General features: G+C 42.1%; 2 protein-coding genes across 8 annotated transcripts in view; one reads left to right on the top strand and one right to left on the bottom strand.

Moving 5' to 3' along the window:
- EMILIN2 (elastin microfibril interfacer 2) overlaps positions 1-17,526 on the top strand; it is a 79,812-nt gene that overhangs the window by 57,416 nt on the left and 4,870 nt on the right. Inside the window, exons 8-9 of one of the 4 annotated variants that reach the window (XM_061596223.1) lie at positions 660-757; positions 4,778-4,843. In XM_061596223.1, coding sequence (XP_061452207.1) covers positions 660-757; positions 4,778-4,828 — 149 coding nt within the window. In that variant the 3' untranslated portion in view covers positions 4,829-4,843. Of the gene's footprint in view, positions 1-659; positions 2,737-4,777; positions 4,844-17,526 lie in introns of those variants that run through there. The other 3 variants (XM_061596234.1, XM_061596201.1, XM_061596212.1) reach the window with 3 other exon arrangements.
- LPIN2 (lipin 2) overlaps positions 10,173-17,526 on the bottom strand; it is a 74,625-nt gene continuing 67,271 nt past the window's right edge. For 3 of the 4 annotated variants that reach the window (XM_061596247.1, XM_061596266.1, XM_061596255.1), the window contains exons 18-20: positions 17,024-17,138; positions 13,797-13,900; positions 10,173-13,391 (exon numbers count right to left, since the gene is read on the bottom strand). In XM_061596247.1, the coding sequence (XP_061452231.1) occupies positions 13,247-13,391; positions 13,797-13,900; positions 17,024-17,138 (364 nt within the window). In that variant the 3' untranslated portion in view covers positions 10,173-13,246. Of the gene's footprint in view, positions 13,392-13,792; positions 13,901-17,023; positions 17,139-17,526 lie in introns of those variants that run through there. The other variant, XM_061596277.1, reaches the window with a different exon arrangement.

Raw genomic sequence — 17,526 nt, 5'->3', positions numbered from 1 at the left:
ATGTAAGCAGAATGCCCCTGGGTCCTAGAGACTCATAATTCCACATTCTGAGCTGGCCCAGGAAGTTGCAGGAGTGAAAAGACAAATCCCTATTAACAGTTCAAAAAGAACTATTAATGACCATGCTTACTTGCAGATTCCCTTCCTGCCCAGGTTGGTGGGTGGGTGGATACTGATATCCTTTCAGATCTCTGAAACTGCTTAAGCTGGTGTTGCACCATTGTTAAATGTCCATTTCTTCTAACCAACCAAGATTGTATAGGCATTGAGAAAGTTGTCCCCCACCCCCTTGAAGTTGTTAATGCAAGTAACAAAACTGAAGGATGTACTGGTGGAAGACTTGCTAGCAGCAGACATCACTGCATTCTTTTCTATGCATTAGGGAACTGCAGTGAAATCACAATCAGCTCAATGGACAAAAATGTATAATAAGCATGTGCGGGAGCTGAGGGAGAATGAGTTCATACGTATTCCAAGAAGAATATTATGTGAAGAACTCAATTTCATCAAGCCAAATAAAATTCAAAAATTTCAAATTAAGTGACCTTTATTTCCTCCCAGTTATTTTGCTGACATGCTTGAGAAAACAGTGGGAATTGGACTTATGCCAACTGTACTCTGGAGTTTGGGGTTTTGATTAATGTGTGTCTTTATTGCAGGCATCTTTACATCTCCGTATGAAGGTCGTTATCTGATCACAGCTGTTCTAGCTCCTGAGAGAGATGAATACATAGAAGCTGTGCTGTCTGTTTCCAATGTGAGTATTGCTCAGCTCCACACAGCTGGCTATAGAAGAGAGTATCACAAACCAAGATCAGGGAAACGGACTTGTGGTGGAACTGGGGCTTTTCATCTTGTTCTTCACCTCAAAGCTGGAGCTGAAGTAAGCATTGTAGTTACTGGGGGCAAGCTGGCTTACACAGACTCTGAAGAAATATTCTCCACATTCAGTGGAGTGTTTCTATATCCTTCCATTTCTCGGGTGTAGGGTATGCTTGAGGAGGATAGCTGTATTAAATGATGAAGCTTTAATATTTTATTTCTCTCTCATTTTTTCTCACCTTCAAGTCTTTTGTTTTAAGTGCAGTCTTTACATGATTATATGTTCTTTCCTTCATTTGGCTTTCTTTTAGAAGATCATGGACATTTAAACATCTTAAGAAAGAAAAGTAGTTACTATGGGGTATCAGTGTAAGATGTTCAAAGTAAATTATGTGACGTTTATTAACTTTAAAAATAAGAAAATTTATAATGGCAATCCTGAGATATGGAAACTAGCTAAATAAATGTTAAAATATTCCATCCTTATGAAAAACTATCTTGTCATCTTGCATTATCCCTAAAATGCTGAAAATAGCAAAGGACTAAAGATGTCCTATTTGAACTAGCTCTTGAAAATTATTCTGGTGGTGGTGGTAACAACATTTGTATTGGACTTTCAAGTATTCAGAGTGCTTAGCATGCATTAACTAGTTGTTAATAACCTTGTAAATCATATTGTTATCTACATGTTGCAGATGGGGGGGGCACAGAGTGAGATAACCTATTCTCTTTCAGCCCAAGGCCACCTAGTAAGTTCATGGAAGAGGCGAGATATGAACTGGGGACTATCTGGCTTACATTCAACTAAGTCCTTCTCAGAGTAGACCCATTAAAATTAATGAGCCTAAGTCAGTCACGTCTATTAATTTCAGTGGGCCTGCTCTGAAAAGGATTAGCAGTGAACACCTCCCAATTCATAGTTCAGTTTCTTCTCCACTATGCTAGGAATACCAGAAGTAACACAGAACTATTAATTCTTGAAGAAAAGTTCTTAAATGTAATTTTCTGCCCTGTCTTGTACCATTTATAATATAGCATCTGATGTTGAATTAATGGGGGGGGGGGCTAGTTCACCTAAAACCACTTTTACTTGACACTACTTTAATGTGAGAGCAAACGTCACCCAGCATGGTCCCAATAGCATCACCCTCATGTGATTTTTTTTGTAGCAGACTATGCTAAAAAAACAGACAAGCCGAACAGGACACACCCTCATTTATTTTTCCCGTCCCCTACTTGGTAATCTACTAATGATGTTCAGAACAGTTACTCCCTACAGCTAAGGAAATCTCCCCTTGTGAATTAGGCTTTTAAAAGTTATTTCATTTGCCTTGTCCCTTGAAGTCTTGGAAATAGCTCTGCCTTTATTTCACAATTGTGAAAGCTACCCCCTTAAATACTCTTTCTAAGCAACACAAAGCAAACTTCCACCTGAAAGTTTACATTTTCCTACATACATTTCTTCATAGTGTATTGTTCTACTTTATGAAAAACACCATACATTTTATTTTTTTAAAAAATACTAAATCTTACATTTCAGTCAAATTATTACGAACTTGTAGCCTTCCTTAAAAAGATGGAGCTATGTGCAGTTGTTCTGTAGGTTATGACCAACTTTATCACTGATAATACAGATACCTTTTTCTCCACTGTGGTTTCAGCCTTGCTTTTTTCCAAAGTTAAATTGGAAGCAAATCTATACAGACATGATAGAAGACTATTGCTGTTCTCTGGAAGTGGGCAGGAGCCCTTCATTAAGCAATGGGCTCATCCAGACCATACTAAAAATTCGGAATCGTCTGCTGGTACTCCAAAACTGATTGCTTTCCACTTTCTCCATTCTTTATCCACTTTCTCCATTCTTGTATGCATGCCCTTTTTTGTTTACAAACGCTCCCTCCTTCCTCCTTATCTTGTTGATTGGCACAGAGGGAGCTAATGGGAATCCAGCAGAAGCAGGAGGCATGGAAAGAGGTGGAGTTAGAGCCACCCACATAAAAAACTGAGAGTCAAAGCAATTGGCCTCCCTCCTCAGCAACTATTTATAATCACTGTTTTGTCTCCTTTTCAGTGTATACTTGGTATTGGAAACTCCAGATCAAGGGAGGGCAAAGTGTGGGAAGGCAGTGATTGGAGACCATCATAGGGATGGGGGTGAATTAATGGCGGCAGAAGGGGTTTACGTTACAGATTATATGGATATATGGATTAGCCCCATCACTTGGAGATAGGTAAGGATGATGAAAGAAAAGGTTTAGCAGCCAGCTCTCATACCCTGCCTCCAGTTCTTTGCCCTGCCTTGTTCTAAACAGGTTATCTTTTCAGCTCTGCTGGTTTCCTCTTTAGCAGCCAGCCTTGGGTTGTTGTTTTTTAAAGCTCCCTAACTTTTCTTTTGTCTTTGCAGTCTCTCTTATTTTTGCTTTGTTTTCTCCCATAGCTAGTGGGAAAAGCTAGGCAGAAAAGGACCTCAGATGTGAATATATCAGGCACAACTTCTAGGGCTGCTTCCAACATCTCCTGTCTGGCAGAAGTCTTCAATGAAGGCTGAAACAGGCTCTCCTTGCTTTTCACCTCAGCAGCTATTAAGTAGCAGTGGTGATTCTGGTCACATGAGGGAAGCACTTGCTGCCCATTTGCTACCGGACCAAGTTCAAGGTTCTAGTTTTGGTGTACAAAGCCCCATACAGCTCAGGACCAGGATACCTGAAAGACCATCTTACCCCTTATATACCCAGTCGATCACTGCGCTCTGTAGGTGAGGGCCTCCTGCAGATACCATCTTATCAGGAGGTTCGTTCTGCATAATATAGGAAACGGACCTTTAGTGTGGCAGCACCTACCCTGTGGAATTCCCTCCCTTTGAATATTAGGCAGGCACCATCTCTGCTATCTTTTCGGTGCCTTTTGAAGACTTTCCTCTTTCAACAAGCCTTTTAGGTTGAGACCTATCCCAGTGTGCGTCTGTGTTAGAATTGCTTAATATGTTTTTTAATGTTTTTAATTCTTTTTTAAAGTTTTTTTTCATGTTTTTAATGCTGTTTTGTTTTAATATATTTTAAGATCTGTTTTTATGATGTTTTAAAGTGTTTTTAGCACTTTGTTTGCCGCCCTGGGCTCCTGCTGGGAGGAAGAGCGGGATACAAATTAAATAATAAATAAAAATAAAATAAAACCATTCACACCGCTCTATTGGCTTCAGATATGGTAGAAAACAATGTGTTTCAAAGGGGAGCAGGACTTTCCTGCCTTATGACATGAAGCAATACGAAAAATCAGCACCGTCTCGGATGCCAATTCTAATTGTGGTGCCCTCCTCTAGCCAGAGGGCAACAGGGTGTTTCATGTTTATACTTACTTAGATAGCCTGCTGATTAGGTCTATCTCTCTGTCCAAAGCAGAGCAGGATCTGAGCACACAGGTAATAGGAGATCCATGCTACCTTGTCTAGATTCTCATAGTTTTCTACTAAACCACCAGAGGAGCCATCTGCTTCCATCCCAGGGCATCAAGCATCTAGGAGCTCTTCTGGACACTCTGCAGAGCCAGGTGTCGCTGTTAAAGGAGATAATGTAGAAGTTGTCCTCAGACAGGAGGCTTCAGAACATGATTTCATGCACAAGGCCCTTGCAAAGACACCTGCCATTCCATGATGATATTGCCCTAAAAGCTCCTGAACAAGTCTTTCCCCAAGACAAGGACACCTTCCACTGGTAACGCAACCCTTCCCAACCTTGAGAGAGGGATTCCTTTGCAGGAGCCCTCCAAAATAATCCTGAATACAGATGCCAGCTTCTTGAATTCTCAGAGACTTTTTTTCTTGACGATGGCTCTTCTTGCATTTCCTTAGTTCTGTTTGTTTTCTTCCATTTCCATAAGTTCTCAAGTGACTCAGGCAGGCTATAAGGGCTGGCTGCAAAGCTTTTTCTTTCATTACATTATCCCCATTTTTCTCCAGGCAATGGGGTTTAACCTATTATTTACTGAAGGTCTCTTGCATGTCCCCTGAAGGAACATTCATGGTAAGTATCTAATGCTCTGTTCTAGTTTAGTGATTTTGCCCCAACCCCCAAGTGGATTAGGCACCATGGGGGAGGCTGGGTGACCCCACTTCTACATAAAAGAATAACTATGAAAACTGAATTTTCCAAACATACATACCACTTTTACTCAAAGCCTTTTCATTCTACCTTCAACTAGAATGCAGATGTATGCCTAAGTACAGGCTCTTTCAGCTGACGCAGTCTCATCAGAATTTATGCTCCTACATTTAAGAGTGTCTGTTTTCCTCTTTATTGTACTGTACGATTTTTCCCTGGATGCGAGTCCATCACGGGAGTTAGTCTGCCATTTGGTGTCCAAGAACAGTAAATGCACTGAATCTTGAGGCTTTTGAGGAAGTAGGTAGGTGTCACTGGCTTGCAGAGCCCAGTTCATTTCCTGTCCTGTTCCAAGGCAGATGTCTCAGTCCTGGCTCCAACTCTCTTCAAGGATGTGAGTTCACTTCATCTATTTCTCTATATTTTCCTTTACTCTGATATTGTTCTAACCTCTTTTCATGGCTGTAATTTAAAAAAAAATCACTTTCTTTTTTCTAGCTTTCTCTGGGGTGGGTTTGAGGAGTTTTCCAATCCCTCCTCCCCCCCCCTTGCTCTCTGGGCACGCTTGGGACTCTTCCACTTTTTTCTCAAGAGAACTCTGGGGGTATTTTCCTCTTGAGGGAACCTTGCCCTACTCTGGGGCACCCAGTCTCCTGACACCTTCACAAAACCACACAAGAGCATGCAGGGTCGGTCTCCATTTTAACCTGGCTGGGTCACCTAGTTCCCCTCTGCCTTTGCTGAACTTAGTAAGGGTGCAAGGTCTGGCCACCATTTTAACCCAGCTATGCTAGGTCGGGCACCCGGGAACCAGATCCTCCCCTCATAGTAGGGGACCTTGCCATTTCCCTACAGCCTCCCTTGGCCGACCATTTTTCCACCCTCGCTGCCACTCATTGCCTCCCCCATCGTTACAGGCGGTTGTGGTTTTAAAAAAACACAACCAGCCGGAGCACCCTCAGGGGACCAGAACTTACCACACATAGGCTCAGCACCAATGTGGTAGTCACACAGCCACCATCAGGGGCGATAAGTAGTTAAAAAAAATTCCTTTGTCCTTTTGTTCTTGTGCCGCGTTTGAGGCAGCAGGTCTCCTGCCCTAACACATCTTCTGGCCCCCATTACCAGAGGTTTTTTTTCCCTGTTGAGCAGAGTGCCCCCCCATTCAACTAGAGAACCGGGAGCTACAGCACCCCCCCCTGGCCAGCCATATATTCACAGAATAATAATAATTGTTGTTGTCGTCTCCTCTTTGGTTACTACTCCTCCTCCTCTCTTTCTAAGGGGGTTCTCTATTCCCCACTGCCCCTCTTTTCCATCCTTTCTCTTTCCCACCTAACTTAGACAGGCTACAGAGAAGGCAGAGTCCCCATAGAGGGCAACCACTCGGCAGGGACCCAGATTCAAACGCTCCCCCCTCACCGAGCAGGCAGCCACAGGCAATAATCATGGCAACAAAGCAGGACAATCCCGACCAGCCCTGCTCGTTGGTTGGGCAAGCCATGTGTAACAATATGGCCCAGAGCACCCCTTCAGCCAAACATGGCACCTCTGACCTTACCAGTCAATAAGACGTGGCCAGAGCTGCCCAAGATAAAGAGGGCTAGGAAGATACAAGAGAAGTGGCCATCTGATCAGGCTGCACGTAGGGCCAAGTACATGGGCCAGGAGGATCAGGTGCAAGGACCCCTTCCAGAGAGGGAGCAGCCTTCAGAGGAGCTGGGTTCAATAGTGCAGAAAACAGCCAATCCAACCATCTCAGAGGCCCCAGTGAGTCTAGTGGAATATCCCATCAAACATCCCATTCTACACAATCATTGAACCAGTCAACTTTGAGCCAGGAGTTTTCGGATCAACTTTTGGTGAGATTCAAGGAGGCTCTATTCGGGTTTCTATCCAGTGACCTCAGTTCTGCACAAGCGTTGGTTGTCAACCAGCCTACCAACTCCAGCACTACTAGGGGCTGAAAGGCCAGGCATAAGACCAAGCATAGGGAAGACACCCCCCATACTCCTTGGACGAAGGTGGGGACTTGTCCCTAAGCCTCTTTGATGCACTGGGAGGTAGACTACGAGGGGACCTCGATGCTGACTTCATCAGATCAGGACCTCTCAGAGGAATGGAAAACAGACACAGAAGCAGAGACTAGGGCTGTTGCCAGAGCAACTATTCCAGGCCTCCAATTACCTCCCCCTGCTGAAGAGAGTTCACGTCACCTTAGGGGTGGGGAACCCAGTGGCAGACCAATGTTCCTCAATGGACACAGCTTCCACGGTGCAGGAACAGCCCTCCTCCATCACCATAGCACCAATGCCAGGCCCATAAATCTGCCAGGCAGGAGGGACCAGGGGGCCAGCCAGCGTGTTTACGATTTGGGAAGCTCCAAAGGAGGAGGCAGAGAAGTCCTTAAGGGAGTCCAAATGTCCAGAAACCAAGAGATCCAATTAGGCAGGGCAGGGTTTAAGGCACGGGTTTAACAGGAGAGATGGAGTAATGTCTGCAGCAAGGCTTGACGTTGACTCTAGCAAGGAGTCTCGCTTTCCTTCCAGCCTTTTGTACTCTGCATGCTGGCTCAGGTGCTTCCACTCAGCCTGTGTTCTTCCAAGCTCTCCTGCTCCTTAATCAAGCTGATTGCCTTTGTTGCTGCAACACCTGTTGGTGTCTTCTCTCTGTTGGGGAAGGGGCAGCCTCCTGGTCGCTTCCTGATTCTGGCAGGCAGGCTCCCTCAGGGGCTTGTCTGGTGAACGGTCCTGGGCTGTCTCCCTGCTTGTCTCCTCTCCTGGATCTGCGGTCTCCCATTCCTCTTCCTCCTTGGATGAGTCCTCTGAGGGGGGCATGATACCCGTGGGCCCACCACCACACGAGACCCTTGCAATGGGCTTTGCTACCCCACCAAGCAGACTTTGCAAGGTCGCAATAAAGACGGATCCCACTGTCCAAAAAACTCTGCTAGTTACTCGTATGGTGGATGCAGAAGGATCACCTCTTAAGGGGCACTCTCTTCAGGGACCCTCCAAAAACCATAACAGACGCCAGCCTATTGCGATGGAGAGTTCACTGCAACGCAAGCAACACACAGGGACATGGTCAGAGGAAGAGGCAAGACACAGCATCAACTGGCTGGAGCTATGAGCAGCCCCGCCCCACCCTCCTTCACTTCAGCCAGCGTTTCCACAAAGCATCTCAGCAGAGAAACAAACACTATGGTAGACTGGCTCAGCTGGCAACATTTCCCATGGGAATGGGCCCTACACCCACAGGTTTTTCTCAAGATCCAACAGAGGTATGGCCAGCTAGAAATGGAGCTCTTCACAACAGCACAGAACCACCAGCTTCCTCGGTTCTTTGCAAGACACTAGTCACTAGGAGCAGAAGCAGTAGATGCTCTGTCACAGCCCTGGCCACGGAGCCTTCTGTTTGCCTTCCCACCAATGCCTCTCCTAGTATGAATCTTGAGGAAGGTGAAGGAAGAGAGGGCCCACTGGGTCCTGATTGCTCCCTTGGTGGCCATGGAGACCGTGGTTCTCAGAGCTTCTCAGCCTCTTCATGACCAACCCACGGAGATTGCCTCGCAGGCAGGATCTGCTATCCCAGTCTAGTACAATACCTGGATCCAGACTGGTTGAAGCTGACGGCATGGCACTTGAGCGGAGAAGTCTGAAGCACTCAGGTCTCACCACAGGAGGCCATCCACAATAAGAATCTACCAAGCAACCTGGAAAGTCTTCGCAAGATGGTGTAAAACCAAGGGCATCCGACCCTCCAAGGCCATCATTCATCAGATCTTAGATTTCCTGCATAGGGGTCTCCAGCTAGGCCTGAAGATCTCTACACTACAGAGAGGCATCAGCCATCTTAGCGGTTCTCTCAACCACATCCGACGAACCAGTCGGCAGTAACCAGCTGATCCATCGCTTCTTCAGAGGGGTTGTGGCTTCTCAACCACCAGTCACCCACCGCTTCCTCTTATGGAACCTACAGAAGGTCCTGCAGGCCCTGCAACCACCACCATTTGAACCACTAGATAACAGTCCCCTCCAGGTCCTGTCCTACAAGGTCCTATTCCTCATCGCCATTACCACAGCTGTCATGTTTCAGAACTGGGGACCCTATCCATTGCATACCACCCACTGGAGAAAGACCTGCACAGCCTAGACGTCACAAAGGCACTCAAGATGTACATAAATAGGGCATAAAGGAACCAAGGACCATAGAGGCCATGTTCATATCAGTACACCCCAGGTCTCTGGGTAGGAAGGCATCGATGGCAGCCTTAGCATGCTGGTTAAGAACTTGCATCCAAATGGCATACAAGACCCGCAGCTTTATGCCCCCACAGGGTGCAATGGCCCACTCGACAAGGTCGGCCTCTCCCATGGCGGCCTTCTCAACCAACACATCTCTAAGGGATATCTGCAGAGCAGCTAATTGGTTATCCCCCTCAACCTTCATCAGACACTATAAGATAGACTGTTATGCCTAGGACAAGATCTCCTTTGGAAGGAGAGTACTGCAGCAGGCAGTACCAATGCTTTAGCCGGCTCACCCCGACCCACCCAACTGGGACACCTTTGGTATGCCCCACGTGATAGACTGGCATCCAGGGAAAATGAACCATTGGTTCTCACCTGAAAGGTTATTTTACCAGATGCCACTCCATCACAGCCCACCCAGTTCAGTTATTTGGGGCGCAGCCACTAAGTCAGTTTAAGTTTTTTTGTCTATGCACATAGTTCGCTTTTTAAAAAAAACTAAAGTTTTTGAATGTATGTGTATATATGTATAGGAACGAAGGTATATAACTGATCTAGGACTGAGTTTGCACTGTGTTCTATCCTTCCCAGGTCACAGAACCTTTGAATTCCTAGCTAGCATAGTAAGGAAGTAGCCCTCAATTTGGGCATATGATGTTGCTTGCTTGCGACATTGTTTTTTGTGTTGGGTTGGGTTGTCTTCCTTTGTTCTCCATGCCTTCACGTAGGTTCTCTGATGACACCTCTCAGAGGACTGTGTCTGAAAATTAACTGGGCTCTGCAAACCAACGATGCCTACCTATTTCCTGAAAAGCCTCAAGTTCAGTGCATTTCTTGTCCTTGGACACCAGATGGCAGACTAACCTGCATGATGGACTGGCATCCAGTAAAATCACCTTTCAGGTGAGAACCAGCGGTTCAATTTCTGTTATTTGGCCACAGGTCATTTTGAAATTACTCCCTATGGAGCTCAAATGTATAAAGATGTGAACAGACATAGTGAGATTTTATTGTCAATTTTATTAAACATAGGATAGTGATATTTTTTCCTAACAGGTAAGACTTTACAAAAGAACACTATACTGGAATGTTCAATGATTAAAAAGTGAATGAAGCTATGTATCAAAGCAAAAATTGTTCATAACACAATTAGATAGAATGTACTGTAGAATTCTCTCCAACCTTGCATTCAAAACCAACCAAAATGTAGCTCTGTCCCCCTCTTGAAAAAAAAGGTCTATCAAAAATTTTGCTGATAGGCTACCTGAAACATATTCATTCTGATACATCTATCTTGCTTTGAAGGCTTGAGATATTTTGAACTTCAGTTATCAGCCTACATTGCTCAGTCATGTTTGCATAAATTGAATCCATTTCCAAATTTCCCAATGCCAAGTTAGGTAATTTAACTAAATGTTGAGTTTTTCAGATGAGGACACAATGCTTGAAACAGTATGTGAATAGCAATAGAGTGATATTTCAAGAATCACATCTGCTCTTCTTAATAAAACATATTTTTGCACTTAAATGTGCACACACACACACACACACACACAAACACACACATATGTTCTCTCCTCCAAATACTAGTCTTAATGTATCAAGGAAACGAGATCCAGAACCTTACACTGCACTACAAAACAACTGATTGTTTTCTTGCATAATAAGTAGTTTTCCTTGTTTATTCCAATATTAGTGCAGACTTCGATTTCCCAGCTCCTTTCTTTAAAATTGTTGTACTGTTTTTATATGACAATTTCCAAGTAAATGATTTGAGAGGTGCAGCATAAGCTGTCCAATACACTTCCAAAATAAAAGGAAATGCATATTCAGAAATAGCCTTTAAAAGGTTCTTTGTTCATAAACACAAATGTTTATCTCTTTCATGGAAAGAACTAAATAACTTCTGCTGATCTGAAATAGATGTAGGGCAAGCTTTGTTTCCCAATACCAGTTCCAAACCATCCATTTCCACTACAGCAAGGAAACAGATCAAAGAGGAGCTCAAGCAGACAGCTATAGTGGGGTACTATCTACTACTGAGCTGCTCTAGAGTCACTGAGGTAAAATCCAAACTTATTATGTAATCATCTGCATAGTGCTATCCAAATTGAGACCAACAGAAAAACAACAACATACCATTTTAAGAAGTGCATATTTAGTTCAAATGAAGGGAGAGTTTGGATCAAGGTGACCCAAGAGCACTCTTCAGCATCAAACATACAAACAGATTTTTTTTCTGCCTACAATTACGAAAGGGAATTCTTCCAGAAGTTTTGGGAATTCTTAATATTCAAGAGCAGCACACAGCTCTCCATTCCAAACACTGACAGAAATATTCACTTCACCTAACAGTACTGATGCTTTATGAGGAGCAAGATGACCTGTCAAGATGAATTTAAGTATTACTAAAAGTCTGGAATAACTTACTGTACCTCAGAATGAAGAGGGTGAGGAAACAGGTTAAGAGCAGAATGTGAAACACTCAACTCAAAATGGAATTTAATCTAGGATATTTCAAATTTTCAGAATGCTTTACACAATACAGTGTAATATGACAACCAACTTCTATACACTGGAGTAAATTTTATCCAGAACAGCAGGCTTTGACTTACTAAAGCCATATAATTTGTACTTCGTAATGCTTGAAGAGTTAAATATTCTGTTATTTCGTTAAATTAATGTCTAATTGGAAAGTAGTTTCAAAACACTTGACAGAATACAGTCCGATCACTGTTTCATTAGAAATTTCAATGTCCAGCATTTTTCTAACATTACACTTACTGTACTGCTGATCTAGTTAACTGTTCTGTCTCAAATATTTTTCCTGTACAAAGTCACTAAGGAGCAAATCGCTAGTTGTAAAACTTCCTGATAAGACAGGCAAAGTTTTCATTGAGAGCACAGCATTTAGTCCTTAACCACTACTACCATAGCTGACATTACCAGCATCAGTAGTAAACCTGTAGATTAAATTTAGTAGTCCATACCTGGCAGAGAATACAAAATGTTGATACATTTACATGGATGATTCAGGTGACCAGGAAAAGCACTAGCCACTGCCCATTCTTGAGATTTGACTTTACTAACTTCAAGTTATGATGATTAAAAAATGGTAACCCTTTCAGTTTGAGAACTAGCTAAAAATACTGTTTTGTTTACAGACATTATGATCAACTACCACTTTTGTGGTGTGGGGGCAGATGAAAGATCGTGAGACACCTGGGTACTGAAATCAGGACTTCAGTTGTTTTTGGATCCACTGTGGAGCTAACACATAAAATGTCAAAACAGAACTGATGTTTAATACCCGATACAGTACTTCTCACATGGATCCCATTGTCCTGTATCATTTTTGTCGAACTGAAAAACTCTGATAGAGACTTCTGGAAAGGCATAATAGTAATTCCAGTTTTAAAGATTTGACTATATATTAGTTCTGTTATAAAACAAGAGTTTATCCCTGAATATTTTCTGTAGATGTTGCCTACTATTCTATACATTACCCAGACAAAATGTAGTTGAAACATAAAAAAGGCAATGAAGCCATGAGTATAAGTACCATTTCCACTGCAACCCTCACATCTCTAAAACTGTACCAAAACTGAGAGTGATCATTACACACTAACTGGTAAATTCTTTTTAAATAACTGAATAATGAAAGTCTCAGGCATTGCATCTCAAATAGCCTAAGTGTTGTTTTAAGTACTAAATGTAGTGGCCCTAACACAGTCTCTACTATCAGTTTTACATACTTTTTCAGTTTTCCTTTAAGATGATATATTAAGGAGACTAACATACAAAACATCACACACATCCACTGAGGTTTGTATATATGGAGAATCAAATCTGCAACTAAATTCCCACCTTTTGCCCTCTATCCTCTGGATGACAAGTTATCTTTCCAATGGCTTAAATCAAACAGTAAGAACATCTTAAAAGAACAAAGAGAGATCAGCCTTGCATTTCATTCGTTTGTGCCAAACCTATGGCACTTCCTGTATTTAATAAGACACATAATACCAAAGGATAAAGTGGCCTCCCCAGAAAGAGGTTGTGTGTGATCAATGCTGTTCAAGCTAAGTCTTCTATGTTCACTTCTGGAAGCCGTTCTCGCCAATAGCAGAAGGAGCTGAATTCTGGGCATACAAAAGCAGAGCTCTGTTCTTTATTAAGAAGTGGAAACACGTGTTCTACAAGTTCACTCAGTCTGTAATATCTGTATTCAGAAATAAATTAGAAGAATGGTTATTCATTATCCTTATTTTCCAGTGCAATCCTATACATGTGTACTCAGAAGTAAGTTCTATTGAGTTCAGTGGGACTTACTCTCAGGTAAGCGTGTATAGGACTGAAGGATTAAATATAGCCAAGCAGTGGAGCTAAAAACAAATGCTCAGGTCTAATTCTGGGCATGATTCATGGGGTATAAACCCCACCAGGTTTAATCATTCTTACTTCCTCCTCAACTGACTTCTCCCCTTAGTCAATTCAATCTTCAAACACTGGCAAACAGCCATGATTTTACACACTTTCCTAAAAGTATACATATTAGGCAGCATTGCTGCCCAAATGAATTCTAAGCAGTAGCTCTTCCCACTGCTTTTAAAAACACTATACTTACGAAGATTTGTTTCCCTTTGTTTGTTCCTGGATTAGTTCACCCTTTGGGTTGACAGTGAATATTCTGCAGTCTGGAACTCCAACTTTCATGTAGGCATACACATCCTGCAGACAACACCACTACATTTTAGACAACAGGCCACAATGCCAATTTTTTGAATCGAGCAATGCCACATTACAAAAGTAATGTGTGTGCACTCACAAGTATATGTATTAATTCCAAAACCTGACCCACTTTCAGTATGTGAAAAGCCCTATGGCTTGGGCCCCAAAATAAGTTAAGGAAGTTCAGAGAATGATGTTTCCTGTCCCTCCCCCCTTGCAGCCAACTGTGCCTTCCCCCAAAAAGCCTCTCCGGAAATTGGATGATCCCCATGAACAATGTGGGAGAGGGAAATTGCCTAAAGTCAGGCAATTTGGAAAAATGTCTCTCCCTTACCAGCCCTTTGTTCCCCATCCCCACATTGTTAAGGAGGGTTCCTGCCCCCCTGGATAGGATTTTTGGGACTGCAGGTAACTACAAGTGGGAGAGAAGATGAGGGAAGTTCTCCCTCCACCATGAGCTTCCTTAAATTCACTTATCTTAGGTACCATGGTTATGCATTTATGTACTTCCTATCCCTCAGCCTCAACAGGAATAGATCTTCATTGGAATGAGTAGTTTGGAAAAGCATCTACCAGCTGCTGCTTAATAATTTCTCTTGTTTGCAACATCCTATAAAGACATGATAAACCAATTGGAGGACAGGAGTGTTAATATGAATTTGGGAGGAATTTTGTTGTTGTTATATGCCTTCGAGACGCTATGAATCAGTGACCTGCAATAGCATGTTATAAACCACCCTGTTCAGATCTTGTAAATTTAGGTATGTGGCTTCCTTTATGGAAGGAATCAATCCAAATCTTGTTTGGCCTTCCTCTTTTTCTACTCCCTTCTGTTTTTCCCAGCATTATTGTCTTTTCTAGTGAATCATGTCTTCTCATGATGTGTCCAAAGTATGATGACCTCAGTTTCATCATTTTAGCTTCTAGTGATAGCTCTGGTTTAATTTGTTCTAACACCCAATTATTTTACTTTTTTGCACTCCATGTTATCCGCAAAGCTCTCCTCCAAAACCACATTTCAAATGAGCTGATTTTTCTCTTATCTGCTTTTTTCACTGTGCATCTTTCACATTCATACATAGAGATCGGGAATACCATGGTCTGAATGATCCTGACTTTAGTGTTCAGTGATACATCTTTGCATTTGAGGACCTTTTCTAGTTCTCTCATAGCTGCCCTCCCCAGTCCTAGCCTTCTTCTGATTTCCTGACGATTGTCCCCATTTTGGTTAAGGACTGTGCCAAGGTATTGATAATCCTTGATAAGTTCAACTTGAAAGTTACATAAATCTTCTGTTGTCATTACTTTAGTTTTCTTGACATTCAGCTGTAGTCCTGCTTTTGTGTTTTCCTCTTTAACTTTCATCAGCATTCATTTCAAATCATTACTGGTTTCTGCTAAGAGTATGGTATCGTCTGCATATCTTAAATTGATATTTCTCCCTCCAAGTTTTTGTTTCTCCCTCTAATTTTCACACCCCCTTCATCTTGGTCCAGTCCTGCTTTCCGTATAGTATGTTCTGCATATACATTAAACAAACCCTTCTCTCTTTAACCATTTTAAGAGTTTCTTCAGTCATACATTGAGGTCTTTCTTTTTAACTAGAGATATTGTCTTTTTGCATTCTTCCCTGATAATGTCTCTGACTTCGATCCATAGTTCTGGTTCTCTGTCAACTAAGTTTAAAGCCTCAAATCTGTTCCTTATTTGATCTGCATATTCTTCTGGGATGTTATTTAAACTGTATTTTGGCATTATGATTGCTTTGTTGGTCTTTAGCTTTACTCTGATTCTTTATATTACCAGTTCATGCTCTGTACTTCAGTCTGCTCCCCTCTTGTTTTCGCAGAAAGTATGGAACTTCTCCATCTTCTGCTACCAATTATATAATCGATTTGATTCCAACACTGACCATTTGGTGATGTCCATGTGTACAGTTGTCTTTTCAGTTGCTCAAAAATGTGTTTGCAAGAAACAAATTAGTGGCTTCACAGAATTCAGTAAGTCTTTCTCCTGCTTAATTTCTATCTCCTAAGCCCCATTTCCCCACAATTCCTAGTTCTCCTCTGTTCCCTACTTTTGTATTCCAGTCCCCCATGATTATCAGAACATCTTGTTTTGGTGCGTGATCAGTTTCTTCCTGTACTTCTGCATAAAATCTTTCCAATTCCTCCTCTTCTTTGTTTGCAGTTGGAGCATAGACTTGGATGATGGTTATATTAATAGGTTTCCCATTAAATCTCATTGATATCACTCGCTTAGACCTTGCGTTATAATTCATAATTGCTTTTGCTACATCATTTCTCACTATTAAAGCAACCTTTCTTCTTAATTTCTCATTTCTTGCATAAGTATTTTGCAGTTGCCCGATTCAAAATGTCCCATTCCCATCCATTTTAATTCACTCACGCCAAGTATTGTAATGTTGATACGTTCCATTTCTTGCTTGATAATTTCTAACTTTCCCTGGTTCATGGTTCTCACATTCCATGTTCCTATTGTGTGCATCGTACAACTCCATACTCTCCTTTAGCATCTGTGCACATCAGCCTCTGGGCTTTCTTTCGGCTTTGACCTTGCTGCGTCATTAGTCACAGCACTACTCATACTTATACATTGTTCTTTCCCAGCAGCTCAGTGAGTGCCTTCTCACCTGGGGGTCTCATCTTCCAGCACTATCTCATGTTGCATCTTGGATAGTCTATTCATAGGGTTTTCGGGGTAAGAGATATTTCAGAGGTGGTTTACCATTGCCTTCCTCCAAGTCTGGATGCATCTTAGTCTGGTGTCTCAGCTCTGACCATTCTGCCTTGGGTATCCCTGCTAGGAATCTAGCCTCTTGGTCAAAACTCCTGACGGCATTGCCCTCAGCTTCTTTGACACTCTGAAACACCCGCCCCCATGTTAAGGTGTGCATCCTAAAGGTGGGGGGAGAAAGTTACTCGATATTAAATAGAATGGAGATTGGTTTAATTTGTGACATGGGCCTGAGGTTCCCTAGGCTATTTAGCTCATCTGACTCCTTACTAAGTTTGCAAGTTTGAAGAACTATTTGTGCATTTAAGCACATTTATGTAAAACAGAGTAACATTTTTTATTCATGGTAGGATGATGCAGACTTACATTAGGTCTGTTACCAAAAGCAGCATAGAAAGGCTGTTCGCATGGTGAAAATAAGTTCTTGATATCATTTAAACACTCAATTTTGAATTTCTCTGGCTTCTTTTCTATCACTTCCCTTGAGAAAAACATAAAAAATATAAGTAGTTCTACTTGCAATGAATTAGATATTATAAGATAGTACTTGACAAAAAAATTGTCCCCATTTTTAAGTAAATTATAAGCATTAGTAGAGATATGCAGTCATGCTTTTTCTGGAGGGTGCAGTTTTAATCCTTTTATGATACATTTAGTTTTGCTCTTTCTAAAAAAGCCATTTAAACAGATGACACAAAACAATACATAAAAACAGCTAAATCATAGAGATAAATCAGTGGAACTGCAGCTACTGCCTTCTACTTGAAATGCTGTTGACAACTGTTGGCTTTTGCCTTAGAATGTAATTGTAAAAACAGTTCAACATATCAGCCCTGGAAGAGGGGGGTATAGCTTAGTGGAAGAGCACA

Source organism: Rhineura floridana, chromosome 1, assembly GCF_030035675.1.
Source record: "Rhineura floridana isolate rRhiFlo1 chromosome 1, rRhiFlo1.hap2, whole genome shotgun sequence".
NCBI lineage: Eukaryota > Metazoa > Chordata > Lepidosauria > Squamata > Rhineuridae > Rhineura > Rhineura floridana.
Note: the sequence above shows the minus strand (reverse complement) of the source record. Positions and strands in the feature narration are given on the sequence as shown.